The 15,194-nt window shown below is 42.5% G+C and overlaps 1 protein-coding gene across 12 annotated transcripts in view; it reads right to left on the reverse strand.

Annotated features, from left to right (window-relative positions):
* The window catches only part of trim44 (tripartite motif containing 44), a 39,802-nt gene that overhangs the window by 9,779 nt on the left and 14,829 nt on the right, over window positions 1-15,194 (reverse strand). For all 12 annotated transcript variants that reach the window (XR_012953360.1, XR_012953358.1, XR_012953359.1 and 9 more), the window contains one exon: window positions 13,047-13,069. Coding sequence is in view for 1 of the 12 variants with exons in the window: in XM_076088851.1 (XP_075944966.1) it covers window positions 13,047-13,069 (23 nt within the window). In the remaining 11 variants the exon portion in view is untranslated. The remainder of the gene's footprint in view (window positions 1-13,046; window positions 13,070-15,194) is intronic.

A 15,194-nucleotide genomic window follows, 5' to 3' on the forward strand; every position in this document is an offset into this window, starting at 1 on the left:
GCAGCCCACAAAAATGGAAATGCTCATTAGAATGAATGTGGGATTAAAATTGACCTGGACATGACGGTATGCATCTTCACTCGCTTTATGACTGCGCGTGGACCATGCGTCATTTAAACCTCCCCCCCCCTCTCGCTGAGATGCATTCTGACAATCACCAATTATCCTTGAATAGCACACCCCTGTGTAGGCACAGGACTGTGCCTTCCATTTCCACAGCCATTATACTCTTGGTTGCAAATTAAATGGCTTTGAATGACGTTAAGAAGATCCCTTAGAGGAGAGCAAGGAGGAGATAATAGAATCACCTTAATGCGTCCCTACTGTATAGCAAAGACAGATGGGAGAGAGGACAGACATGTTGGATGTGGTCTGCTAACAAGAGGTTTAATTTTCCACGAGGATATATACCGTGTCATTTCCTGGTATTATTCATTCGACATGCTCACAAATATGCAGCTGTTCATCTTTGAAACACAGTCAAAGCCATTCCCTCAAAGAAACCCAAGAGGTTTGAGGATAAATGGCTGACTGTGGTCTACAACCATTGCCTACTCTGGCGATACAAAGTGAATGTTACCCTCTGAGCACAGTTTGAAGACGACAGATGTAATAGGTTGCAGTGCGTTAAAAGCTCAGACAAAATACCTGGTTGCCAAAGGGCGAGAACGGTTCTACAACACTGCTAAAAGCTTAACCGATGGTTTAATAACTGGGATGGACCTAAACAAAAACTTGGAACATTTTTGCAAAAAAATAAAAATCTTATTTCTTGAATATATATATATATATATATATATATATATATATATATATATATATATATATATATATATATATATATATATATATATATATATTGATACAAATCAGTGAAGCATTATTAAACACTGAATCACAAGCTGCACATCTGGCCAGATGCCAGTCACTGATGTTAGAGCAGCTACTACTGTACATTTAGCCATGGTAACCTACGTCACACATATCAATGGAGTCACCATTCTTACAGGCCGCTGACATAAAGTACGAGTGACATGAAGAGAGACTGTGTTCAGTGGTTCAGTTCAGCTTCCTGTACAATACTGTAAGACACAAATGAAAAGTAAATACAGTCAATGACAACTCGCTACCGTTCCTCTACGTTTGAAGAAACTGGGATAAACTGTAGCCAATTGTCTTGCAATATGTATTGTATAATTATATTATCATTGTGGCCAACATGCCATGCAAGTATTAAAGCATGAGTAAGTTGTGATTTCCACGCCTACACAAGATAACACAACACCTCATGAGTGGTTTACATTAGTGATAATTCCTTCTGCACAAGCTTCAGGCCCAAAATAGTGTGAAATACCGCCATGCATAAACTCTTTCATGTTCGCCAGGGGATGAACCCTTTACATAGGTAGCAACGTGGCCTTTCCTTAGGCGCCACTCTCAGGCCCAAATTGAATTTTTTGTCATTTTACTGGTAAGAATCAAATAATAGCGAAGACATCTCTGCATGTTGCCCCCAAGCAACACATCTGTTTTCTGGAGTGTAAAGAGCATTACAGCCTCACAAGCAACTTCTTATAATGCAGTTCTTTCTCAAACACACAAGTGCATTTGAGAAATAACTCCTCCTGATTTTATATTCTTCTTTACTCTTATTTTCTTGCTGTTGTAATGACCATTTCCCCATGCAGAGTAATCTTATCTCCTATTACATTCCAGTCTGTATCTGTTCCTCTTGCATGCGATTAGGGATTTAATTCCCACATCCTAAATGTGTAAATGCTGGATCAGAAAATCTGATTAAAGCTGATAACCTGGTTTGTCAGATCAGTTATCTAAGACGACTAATATTAGGCCTACTGAACCCCCATATCTCAGACACAGCCAGGCTGATATTGCTTCATTATACCGGTCCCACGTCTGGGGATATCTCATACTTGCCAAGCAGAGCAAAACTTCCTTTTCCTGCATGTTTTTAACAAACATGCCAGCTTTAAATGCAGACTATGTCTTTGGCTTAAATTGAAATTGCTCTAGTATCTAAATACCCCTTTGAAAGTTGAATCTCAAGCCCACAAGAGTGAGAAAGGGAGAGGAAAACCCATTGGAGAGATAAACCTTTATCTGTCCTTCGGAAAGCACACGGCATCAGCTTATAGTTAAAGAATAGTGAGCACCTATGCTGTCCCCATTCTCCCTTTTACTTAAGATTTCTTTCCTTATTCCCTCTTTTGCGACTTCAACTTGGGTGTAATTTTGTTTTCATGGTCCATTCTCTGGCCTTCATTATGCCCTGTTTCCACTTCTGAATTGCTTTTTCTTCCCATCCCTCCCTTCATTTGCCCACGGAAATAATGCCCTGCCCCCCCCTCCCCCTCTGCCCTTTGTTGTCTCCTGAGGCACCATTGAGCCAGGGTTACTGAGGGGAGTTCTTCTGATCCCCACAGTCAGTCGTGTGCCCACTGAGCTGGCTCTGTCCAACGGCCAGACAGCCATTATGAAGACTGACTGGCCATGGCAGCGCCCACACACTTGGCAGGCTGGCAAAGCTGCCCCCTGTTGCCTCTTTCAAACTACCCCCTTCTCTAACTGTAGAATGCCGGCGCCACCTTAATCAGGGAACTGCCCAGGTGCCCAGACCGGCTGTCTCAGAATCTGGATTGTTCTGGAGAGATTTGAAAATTAAAAGCTTGTTTACGCCACACTTGAGGCAATGAAACCGACTCCTCCTCTGTCTGTACCCTCCTCTATTAGAGATGGAGAGATGTCAGAGACGCATATGGCCAGAGACGAGGAGGAGAGAGAAAATGAGAGTGCGTCTATGAGACAGAGAAAAACAGACAGAATTGGAGAACAGGCTGGCTATTAGGCAAAGCCTTCTGTCACATGAAAAGTTCCCCGCCCTGCGTCCAAGCCCCATCATCCAGGCCCTCGGTGTGAAGGACACCGAGACAGACAGCCCAGAAAACCTGGGCTCCAGACTGTCACAACTCTCATCTCGGCTGATAAAAGTCCCGTACGCCTCACCCATCCCTCCCCGCTTTTTCCCTCTGCAGAATGTTAAAATCACAGTGGAATAACGGACTTACTTTAAGGTGCAGCACAAAGATCTTCCTCTTTCCGACAAACGAAAATATTAACAGATAGGATCTCCAGCACAAAATCAACTCCACAGAAAAGCTTTAAATGCAAATTGTATGCTTCAATGCAAATGTGAAAACACCGGACTTCACAGGCGGCACTGCACAAACTGAAGCTGGTTTGGGCTTTATTAGTCTGGGAAATGTTGTTGTTTTGTTTCTGTAGAAGCAGCAGAGTTTGATGCAGCTCAGCATTGTAACACAGTGAAATACAGTCAGGGGTTTGACAGCTCCCCAGTGCTGCCCGACTAATAAACTTTTTATGCGCACTAATGCACCCTGTAAAACATCAGTCATAAAAGTCTGCCTTCTCCTGAAGGTGACATGCCCCTATCGGATTTAATTTCTTCATTAATGCCCAACCTTGGGAATAACAACTTTATCTGTTATCATAGGTCGAATCCGAGACACCATTTCTATTTAAAACACGCACACGTCCATCCATATGTGGACACAATTCCCCCAAAAAAATCAAATGCAATGCTATATAATGATAAAAAGCAACAACCAGTGAGCAATTGTCTGGTTCAAAAGAGAAACTCAGACGTGCAGAAAAAAGCAATTAATTTTCCGCTCACATCCCTCCCTTCACAGAACGACGCTGGATTAAGGTGATTTTGTAAAGTGCATGCTAAACCTCCCATTAGGATCCTGAGGTAGTTAAATCCCAACCATCTCCTCATTCCTCTCTCGCCAATACTATAAATCTACATGGTGACAGGGCTTGTCGTGAAGCTGCTGAATTATACATGCCAGCCTTTGCTCACTCCCCCTTCCCCTCACTGGGAGAGCAGAGGGACAGACTGTGGACTGGTGGAGAGAAGAGTGCCCTGACAGCCGCCCCACTGAGCCCTTAGACACGTGATGTGACGTTGTTGCTGTTTCCAACTGTGGAAGGGTGATGTTTGCCAATGGTGTGTATGTATGTGTGTGTGTGTGTGTGCGTGCGTGTGCTGTATCTGTGTTGACAGTTCATACCTAGGGCCAGAGGTTTGATAAGGCACTGATTCATTGCCCCTCGGTTTAGCCTGCCACTATCATTCTCCTACATCTCCACCAGGCTGAAATCAAACCGGTAATTCCACCCGAAGGCTAACACACTGTGCAAGTGTGTGTGTGTGTGTGTGTGTGTGTGTGTGGTTAAAGGGGACATAGTAGTTGAGACAGTGTGAGGAAGGGATATGTGTATATTAAAAGCATCTTCCTGTCCATGTGGAGACCGTTCCCTTCTTCTTTCCATCTTTCCACTAATTACCCTAACTGTGCAAGTGTGTGTGTGTATGAACGTGTGAGTGTGTTCGTGTTTTTCTACAATGAATAATGAATGTTTATACACAGTGTGACATCTTCTGAGTGATTTTACTTGTGTGTGCGTGAGCATTGCATGCATGATAGGGTGGAAGGCAAAGTTTCTACATATCAAGTATGAAAATCTGCCTTGTGGATAAAACACTGAGAGCAGAAGTGTTTGGGTGTGTGTGTGTGTGTGTGTGTGTGTGTGTGTGTGTGTGTGTGTGTGTGTGTGTGTGTGTGTGTATGTGTGTGTGTGTGTGTGTGTGTGTGTGTGAGCGAGCGAGCAATTTTTTGATTTTATGAAGTCTACCGTGTTCTTGTTCTTTGAAATCTCATTATTTGATGCTTTGGCAATGTTGTCCTTGTAACATTCATACCAATAAAGCATATTGAATTAGAGAGAGAGAGAGAGAGAGAGAGAGAGAGAGAGAGAGAGAGAGAGAGAGAGAGAGAGAGAGAGAGAGAGAGAGAGAGAAAGAGAAAAAAGAGAGAAGAGAGAAGAGAGAGCGATCGGAAATGGGAGAGGGAATATGCAAAGAGTTTCCAAATAACCTATTTTCCCTGTTTGTAAATCATTTCCTGACAAGATACAAGACAGGAGACGAGGGGGCCCTAATTGCCTCGTCTCCTTCCTGTTACAGTATGTCATCAGCCTTACCCAAGCCAAATAATGTTTTTCCCAAATGCAAAAAAAAAAATCTCACAAGCACCCGCACGTTGCATACAGCGTGCAACATCACCATCTCACCAATTAGTAATTGGCTGATGGGCAGTTTCCCGAGGTGGTTATTCTGATTGACATTGACGTTTGCTGATTATTACAGTCCAGCTGCTAAATGTTCAGATCGTATAATCTTTTCCAGAGTACCCAATGAAAGCTTGCCTGATTGTGCAGAAATTGTTGAAATGAGAACAGTGACAGTCCGAAAACAAAAAACACCATTAGTGGCAGTCCTACTACTATTTATAGTCACGCTAGACGTGTGGCTCCAGAGATGGCAATGTTGGTCCGTCTGTCAAGCACTTTGGTCCCGACTGAAATATGGCGCCAACTACTGGATGAATTGTTGTGCACGGACATTCATGGTCTCCAGCCGATGAACCCCGACTTTGCTGATCCCCTGACTTTCCCACTTGTGCCACCATGTGGTTAAAAATTGGGTTTTGAGTGTTTACGTTTAGAACACCTATTGCATAGAGTCTAATGAGATACAGACATTTATAAACCACTTATAGTTAATTGTCATGACTTCGCTCAAGCGATGAGTTAAAATTATTTTTCAAAATCCCTGCAAAAACTAACGACATCCCAATGAGTTGCTGCTGTGCTTTGTGTTTGGTGGTAATTAGCAACTGTTAGAATGCTTCTATGAAATGTAGATGTGCCTCACAGAGCCGCTAGCATGTCTGTAGACGCCGAGTGTTGTTGTCAAAAGAACTTACTTTGAATTAATATCGAATCAAAATTCAAGCATTTCAAATGTCTTTCATTTTACAATTGTGTGTTGCTATGATTATACAACATATAGCACGTTTTACAGTCTGAGAGCAAAAACTCCTCAGACATGTCTCGTGACTGTGGCTATAAAAATACTGCTCGTGAATCACAGAATTGGAACTAGAAGGTCATATCATTACCGCTACAGCAGAGCTGTACCTCGCCAGATGTGCTTTGACATGTGATTGAGATTAAAAAAAAAAACACCACATCTGCACCTCCAATGTAGCGATCCGAAAGCTGCCATCTGCCAACTCTCTTCATCACTGCACTTCCTCCATCACTTTCCTCTCACTTTCCTTTTTTGTCTTTGTCGCTTTCTTATTTTCGAATAATTGGACCAACCGACACCCACACCCACACACCAGAAGTATCACATTTGGATTTATTTATTTATTTCTGATACCGAATTCTCACTGCTTCCTCTTAACAGAGCACACACACCGCTGTGTGTTTTGTAATAATCGACTATAACGTGATTATTAGATGGGACAGCTGGAGGAGTCTGGGTAGGTAATTCAATGAGCAGGTGCAGAAAAAAAACGAAAAAAAAAAACGAACAAGTCAAGCTGGGAGAAAAGTAGTGCAGTACATAGAAACTGCTCTGTATTCATAAATAATGAAGTAGATAATAACACATCAACACATTTTACGATGTGACGTAAGCCTGACATGTTCCGCCTGAATTTACAGTCACAGAGACAGTAAATTAATGCAAGAGTGTGATTTCCCAGTCTTGGCGACTCGGTAGGACGTTCAACACACACGTTAGATAGCACGAGGTTATCAGGAAGGGCATTTGTTGAAGCCGATCTATCAAAATATAGACCTCTGGAAGATTTAACATGCTCATACCAGGAAGCCTTGTGAAGTTTACCGTCACAGACTAACCTATTGTTGCCGTCTTGTGCACTGGAGCTTTCTGAAATATTATTTGTCACACTCCCTTTAATTTTTCATGCTTTTCCCTTTCTGCATTGCCAACCTACCCGGAACGCTTACTGTAGTTCTGCTGTTTTTCCCCCTTTCCTCTTCAGCAGTCAGCCCACATCTTTCTGCGTGGAGCTGAAATACATCTCTACGGGCTACACTTCATGCTCATCTTATCTCGGCCTGGCTACACCATACCTGCACTCAATTTCATTTCAAGTATCACTATCTTCAACATACGAATTGTATTCTATTTTAACTTGCGCAAAGTCAGCCAGATATGTAAAATATGGACCACAAAGGTACAAACCCATTGCTTTGTGTTAAACTTAGCCTTTTTTCATACTTTAAAAGGCAAAGTTCATCAAATATGAATATCTAAAGAGTCCTATGGTGCCCCTTGTTAAATTGTTGTAATCCATCCGTTTTATCAGCTTCACAATGACAGCAGAATAAATCAGACGATCATTCCCTTTCTCAAGGTATAGAGTCGCTATGCTGACAATGAAGCACAACTTTGCACACATAACAGCAGCAGCAGCGGTGGGAAGGCAAGGAAAGGTGGGCGAGAGATGTATTTTACACACACACACGGATTAACAATCCATTAATCACAGGCACAACAGACTCAAAGCATCAGCACACAAACACAGCAGTAATCCCATTCTGCCTCGCTATAGCCTCGGATGCATCACAGAAACTTGCCGCCGACTATTTGCTCTCTGGGATTACAACACAGGACGTGCAGCACTCGCCAGAGTTCTCATATCCATCTACACAGATCAATAATGAGAAGCACTCTTAAAGCTCTATACACTGTGTCCCTGGCTCTCACCGACAGACACTGCAGGACATGAACAGCTAAAATAAGCCAGTAGTAGTGCCACTACAGCTTCAACATCCTGAAGTACATGCTAATTATTAGGCAAATCCAAAATCAAAAGAAGCCTTTTCTGTTTGAAAATACATTCATACCTTTCATGTTTCCGCCAAAATACATCCCCAACTGTTTGATCTCGTTTGCATTTTTGACATGCGGTTATACCGTCATGAGTCACACTTGCCACTTTAACAGGATATTTAATTAGACATCTTCCATTTCCCAACATGCTCTTTGAACCATCATATTGAACTGGAAGGTTTGGATGGAAAGTGACAAAGATTGGTGTTGCTACGGTGTGAATTACCTCATTTGTATTTCAGAACAGTTTGAGTAGAAACAAATAACTTCCATTAGTCATCACAAGTGACACACACGTCCACTTATTTCCCTTATTTATTCCCTTTAACACCTCTGCACACACCCCTTTCCCTCCGTTTCCAAATACTTTGATGTGTCATGCTGGTGCCGGCAGTATCCATGAAACACATACGAAAAACCCACACAAATTCAAACACAAAATAAAGACTGGAGGAACGTGTGCATGTGGCATGAATTATGCATGCTTATAGTCTCTTATCATCTAAATACATGTCTGTGTTTGTGTGCTTTGCATTCATTAGGGACCTCAGATCCCCTGCAGAATTGTGATGGCCAGGGGGGGAGGGAGGGAGAGAGGGAGGGAGAATATATAAATAAAGTAGTTTTACTACAGTCATAACAAACAGCTGGGTCTCACACACACACACAGGGGAAAACGATACAGCAGATGCATCTAGCTGCAATATTTTTTAATTATTAAATGAGGGCATGTTGAGACACACACACAAACATACACACACACAAACATACACCCACACAAATAGAATGGGATAAAGGCGAGAGGGCCTGTCGTGGCTCCTTTTGTAGGAGGCGATGTAACACTTTTGATTCGAAGAAATGCAGCTCTCGCTCCCTCCATTCCCTTATCTCCGGGCTCTGTCCTGTGTCCTCCAGCCATGCTCCCCCGACACCTCCCAGCGTCACTCAACCCATCTATTTGACCCAGCGAAGGGCAGGCAGCCCAGACTGACGGTTGAGATGTGTCCCAAAGTGGCCGCCTCGCCTCCCCGTCGGCCCCTTTTCCTTTAGCTTGTGTGTTCATGTGAATGTACACCGTGATTGAGGGTGGTCTACAGCTTTCACTCAGGGAGACAGAGTGGCCCAACTGTCCCATTGCTCTCCTCTGTCAGCCAGCATGCAATGAGGTCAGATAACAACGAGGGATTGGAGGAAACTTCTAAACGGAGACTATAGAGATTAAGTATCGAATTACGTCAAGTCAACGAGGGTCTTCAAAACTGAATTACAGAGTGAAGAAAGTGTAGAGCACGTTAGTCATGTATAGATGTAAATGAATGTAGTATATGTGAGTGCATGTTAGAGATAATCTGTAAAGTGGAAAGAATACGGAGGGAAATTAAGAGACAGAGTGTGTGTGTTCTGGGCCACGCATGCATGATAAAGTGAGTGAAGTGGGGCACAGGAGCTCCTGAGATACAGTAGCGGGAGTGATTGATTGGAGCAATGAATGGGGGGGACCTCGCATAGTAATTAGAAGTGCTGTGCTTCCCAGCAGGCTTTACCATTTTAGTGTGATTACACTGTGTGATTTATATGCTCAGAAGACCTCCATCACTCTTGCTAAGCAAACTTGCCACATGCCGCGAAGCTTTACCTTTTCTTAATTCAGATGGTTTTTTATAGATTTGCTGATCATGAGGTGGATTTAAACTCAGAAACAAACCACGTTATCAGCTGAAGCTGCGGAGTGTTTTTTGCGGCTTCTTGGTTTTGTTTTGTTTCGGAGATCAGATACAGTGACTGTCAAACAAAGCTCTGACATTCCTTGCATCCCAGTTATTTATGTCCTTTTGTTTCCCTTTGTTTCATATGTATGCATTTTGATGATTTTGAATGATTCTCCACTATTCCCTTGCATCATATTCTCTTTCTTCTTTCGGGGTGACGTGTTTATACAGTGAGCTGTGGGGTGTCACAGACATGGAGCTCTTATTTCTTCTGTTTAAATCTTTTCTCTCTGCAAATAAAATAAACCTGATGCAGATAAAAAAAAAAAAGGCAGATTTTGAAAACAGAATCAAGAGGGAACCGGGTGCAAAATCCACTCACACAGATGTGCCCCTTACAATGCACATGCGCTCCGCTTTCATTATTTCATTCCTGTGTCGTGCATCTATCCAGTTCTTTTATCTGCTCTGCATACGACTACACTTTTTTAAATTGAAACACCTTTTTAGTTAAATTCCTTCTTTGGAAGGTATTTTTAAAAAGCTGTACCATTTAACTGTAAATGTAAACTATCATAATTATATAATTATTAGCTAATACTTAGCTATGTCCACCAGGCTAATATTCCAACATGCTAACATTTGTGTTGGAGCAAGCATTCATTTCTGTGTGTTTCACAATTACAATTATCATGCACAACAAGCAAACTGTGGGTTATTTCATGTGCTATTTGGAAGGGCCATGATAAATGAGCAATTTCATATTAATGGTCACCTTGGCTGCAGCATTAGCCATATTTTGCAACTACCCAAATAACTCTACACTGTAACTACACATGCAACGTCGCAAAGTCGTGTCTGTGAAGGTATTTTATTGTCTTTTTGAGAGCAGTTAGAAGCTCAAAGACAGAGAAATACTTCAACGTATCTATTCAAAAAATAAACATTCTGAAGTCCCAACGGAACAGTAAATAAGTCTAACAAGCGGATTTCCTTAGAGTACTTCTCTTTTTGTCTCATTGACTGTCCCACTGTCTTTGCTTCTATTTCTCTCTTATGCATGATACCTCAGGAGACAACGTAAAAGTGCAGACATGAGCCGTTCCTCCCCAGCCTTCATTTGTGTGTGTGTGTGTGTGTGGAGACAGTCAGATACACTCTCCTTTTCCTCTTTTAATCAGTATTATGGTGACTCCTGATGTACCACCGCCCTTTGATCAATGAGGGCTCAGAAGGAAAAATGTGAAAGCAAATGAATTGTGTGCCTCCAGGAAGACAAGTAGGTAAATGTAGACTTTGAGAAATATAATTATTACTCCTCTAATTACATTTACCTAACAGACACACTAAATGTTTTAACATGGCACGAGATACTAGCATAACCTAAATGTTCACATCTTTGGGCACATTATTGCATGCACATGCGCGCGCGCACACACACACACACACACACACACACACACACACACACACACACACACACACACACACACACACACACACACACACACACACACACACACACACACACACACACACACACACACACACACACACACACACACACACACACACACACACACACCAGCTAGATCAGATCCAGAGGATATTGTTCTGATTTTCCAAGTAGGCACATGGATGCAAACTAATGCAAATACACACATGCAAATAAAGAGACAAACACATAGGCGTACTGTACAACATGCACACAAGACAACACAACACGCATAAAAAGGGAAAGTCAGGGACAGGGTGTTGCAAGGGAGGTGAGGGGGTTTAAGCCGAGCAAGGCAAGCAGAATTTGCAATGTATCACATTAGAGGCAGCAGTGAGACGCTTGGGCTGAGGGGAGTAAAGCAAGATTTATATTCAGAGGACAAATCTTGGCAGGCATGGAGTACCTATGTTAAGGGCGCTTGGGGAGAGGCGGGGGATGGTATTGATGAGGAAGTCCGGGAAAGATGCGGGTGGGTGCGGGATTGTTGTCCTGTGGGGATGCTCTGTCTACAGCAGCAATATGGGGCTCAGACACCGGATTAGTGTTTCTGCTTCATAATCAATTTGCTGTCTGGATAGCATTGCATGTAACCCTAAACAACCACTCCTAGCTGGATCCTGCCAATGTTTTGTCCTTCTGCTCCGTCTCTTTTCCTTCCTTTTCAACCTTTGTTTGCTGCCCCTTTCAAATCTTAAGATGTCCAATCTCTATTGCTCAGCCACTGTAATAAACTCACGCATGAAACTGTCCAGAATTTCGTAATATATTTGTTCTCTAACCACCAAAACTATTTATTTCTCGACAATATGTATCGTCTTCCACTAGCCCCAGTAGATTCTGCACCCACTGCATTTTAGGGCAATACGGGGCACTTTGGGAGTAGATACCAGTGTGTGTGCGTGTGTGTGTGTGCGTGCGTGTGTGTGTGAGAGAGTGGAGAGATGTATAGGGTAACCTTGACCAACGGCTTTATGTCACCCTTGGATCCAAGCTCGCTGCCATCTGCTCCAGAGCGGGGTCATAATACTGGCTGACCGATCAATAACAGTTTACATGTTGGCACTGTGCACCAGTGCCAACATGTAAACTGTTATAAATAAACTGTTATAAATATGAATGTTATCCATGAAAACCTTATTTTGTGGCAACACAGGATTATAGATGTTTTTTTTTTTTTTTTTTCAGCCTTCATCTTATCTTGTCTTATCAAATTCATTTTCACAGAACATGCGGTTCTTTTCTCCGAGGACAGATGTGAAGACGTTTGCTGAAGGTGCGTGTGTGTCTGTAACAGGGAGGAGTACTTTGAGATGAAAGCCCAGAGAGACAGCTGGGAGGTGAGGCAGAAACGGCAGGTGGTGCTAGGAGTGCTCCTGTAACCGGGTGAAGGAGGCAGAGAGGTCTCAACAGATCAATAAGTGCGAGACTGGGAAAGGACTATCCATTTCAGATTGTCTGACACAGACGGAGATAAAGGTTTAGGACGGAGTCCAGGCAAAATAAAAGACCCAAACAAACTGCGGATGAAAATGAATACGGCTGCGTCCGTCCAGTCCAGTTCCCCAACCTCACTTCTACGCACCTGCAGGCACACGTAATCAGCTTCGGCATAGTACGAATGTAAATACTACGCTGTATCAGAGGGCGTGACTTGAGCCGACCACCGACACAACAGCTTGTCTTATTACAGTGCACACATACTGTATACAGTATGCGTGCACTGTAAACACACACATACACACAGCTCCCACCTCTCAGCACATACACACACACACACAGATGAGAGCTACTAATTGCCTTGCTGGGGCACCGACGTGACTCGCATGTGACCGGATAGCTTTGGAGGCATCGGAGGCTTGATGTGCATGGGTGACTCTGCATCTGTATGCGAGAGCTTTGCGAGTTGCTTTAATGAATCACTTATAAGACGGGAAAAGACACGGAGGGTGTGTGTTTTATATGTGCGTGTCAAACTATCGTGCTGTGAAAGGGTGAAAATGAATCAAACTGGCAGTCTTACCTTGGCCTGGCTTCAATGTCGCGCTGAAAACAAGGAGGGAGAGAGAGAGAGAGAGAGAGAGAGAGAGAGAGAGAGAGAGAGAGAGAGAGAGAGAGAGAGAGAGAGAGAGACAGAGAGAGAGACAGAGAGAATTTGACATAATTAAAATAAACAGATAAAAAAGAAAAAACATAATTCACATTAACCAGGTTCTGCATCCGGTGTGGCTCTTAATCTGACCAATTAATTTTCACTTTCATCCACCACTTGTGCTCATGTATATTCATGAGCTTTTGAAAAAGGAGCAGTCTGGAACAAAGCACCAAATGAGCCCGTTTAACTGTGATGGGAGCTTAAAAGATTTCTCCATGTCAAAATGACGGACGTGATTTGTTTACTGGCAGGATGCGACGCTTACACCAGCACTGCACGTTTATTCATGTGCCAAATGAAAAAATGAAAATCACATTTCCGATTCCGTCAATCTCTAGAAGATGTAAATGCATGATTTCAACAGGCCTACCAGTAACACCGGTTTGTTCAGTGTGCCACACATACTGCTCCAGTGTCCATGCACTACAGTTGAAATCGCTGTCATGTAACACAGTCCAACTACTTATTCTGCCATTCATAATCTCAATTGGTGTATTTTCAGTCAAGAGGACCTTGAGCACAAGACGGTCTCTTGTGTTGTGTTTTATATTTTGCCCGGCACTGACTGCACTGTAGCTCTGGACCTTGACTACCGACGCTAAGATGGCTGCGCCAGAAAGGGATTTTGACACGGTGTAATTTACAGCGTCGTGAACTCGTTGGCTTCTTGGCAGCACAGCGGAGGAGAGCAGAGCTGATGAGCGGTGGCTGCAGAGTGCTGGCTGGCTGTTTGCCTCGCTGACTAAGATTTGGCTTTAAATTTAATTAGCTTCAGATCTGGACAAATAAGGTACTTTCAAATATTGGAACTCAGTGGGATTCCTCTTGGTTTACCTTGTCAAACACTTCAACAGACTCAAAAAGTTAATTTGTGAAATCAGACTGCAAAGCTGACATTCTCCAGAGAAGCTCGTCACTGGTTGCTGTAAGGCTGCCTCTCCTTGTGTTTGCTTGGTTGGTTAACTGACATCCTATCATGAGTGGATTGCTAACAGTAGCAGGTTTTAAGGCACCCAGAGAGAGGAAGACATATAGAAATCCCATCCCTGCTTTAAAAACTAATAATGTTGCTGGGTAAAAATACTTTTGGTTGTTACATTTTAGTCGATCACCCTCAGGCGGAGAGGCAACATGAGATATCATGAATCAAAAGCTTCAAACTATCCTTCAGGGAGGAACTGCCACACTTTGGGAAAATGTTTACGTATTAAAGTGTAACACATTATATTATCTTTTAATCAATTCCCCTGAAGAGACCGATATCAAAAATGAAGTTATCCTACTACGGAGTTGATGTCCTAATAATGTCCGCTCTGATATGATCAATAATTCAATAATCCTGACAGGGCGATCAGTCCTGGTGATCACATGGAGTCAGATGGTGTTCTTAACCATAAAAGCAGAACAAACGTTACTATTTCTCTGGTTTCAATCTTGGTTTTCCAGATTCTATGTAAGTAAATGTTGAATTAGTAATGCACACTGTATTTGCTTATAGTGTATTACAGTATATCACAACAATATAAATGGAAAATTGTTACAGTCCCAGCTGTGTGCTTTGTTTCCATTTGGTCCAATTAAAGAGTTTTTTAGTGCCACTGCCCACAAAATTGGAAGAAATATGCTGTTAGAATGAAACTGACGACTATGAAGCTTTGTTCCAACTGTTATTACCGCAGTTACCTTTCCAACAATATGAGGGGGAAAAATAAAAAAAATCATACCTTCACATAATGATACCAGATTAAACATTTTTTACATTATTCACATGGCCTGGGGCAGTTCAGTCTCTAATGTGCACACATCAAATCTTAAACTCTCAAAGCCACTGTAAGAACAACCAAGACTTGTGTGTCTGCCATCCAAATAAGCAACCTGAAGCGGCTCCCTTCATAATTTAAAAACAATATCTACTTCATGGAATGATGTGCCCTTGATCTGTTCGAAATGGAGCTTAGCTGTATTTTGAACAAAACCGCATGGGAATAAGATTCTTAACAATAAGCTTCATATTAT

Source organism: Anarhichas minor, unplaced genomic scaffold, assembly GCF_050575085.1.
Source record: "Anarhichas minor isolate MPS153535 unplaced genomic scaffold, ASM5057508v1 ptg000011l, whole genome shotgun sequence".
Lineage (NCBI taxonomy): Eukaryota > Metazoa > Chordata > Actinopteri > Perciformes > Anarhichadidae > Anarhichas > Anarhichas minor.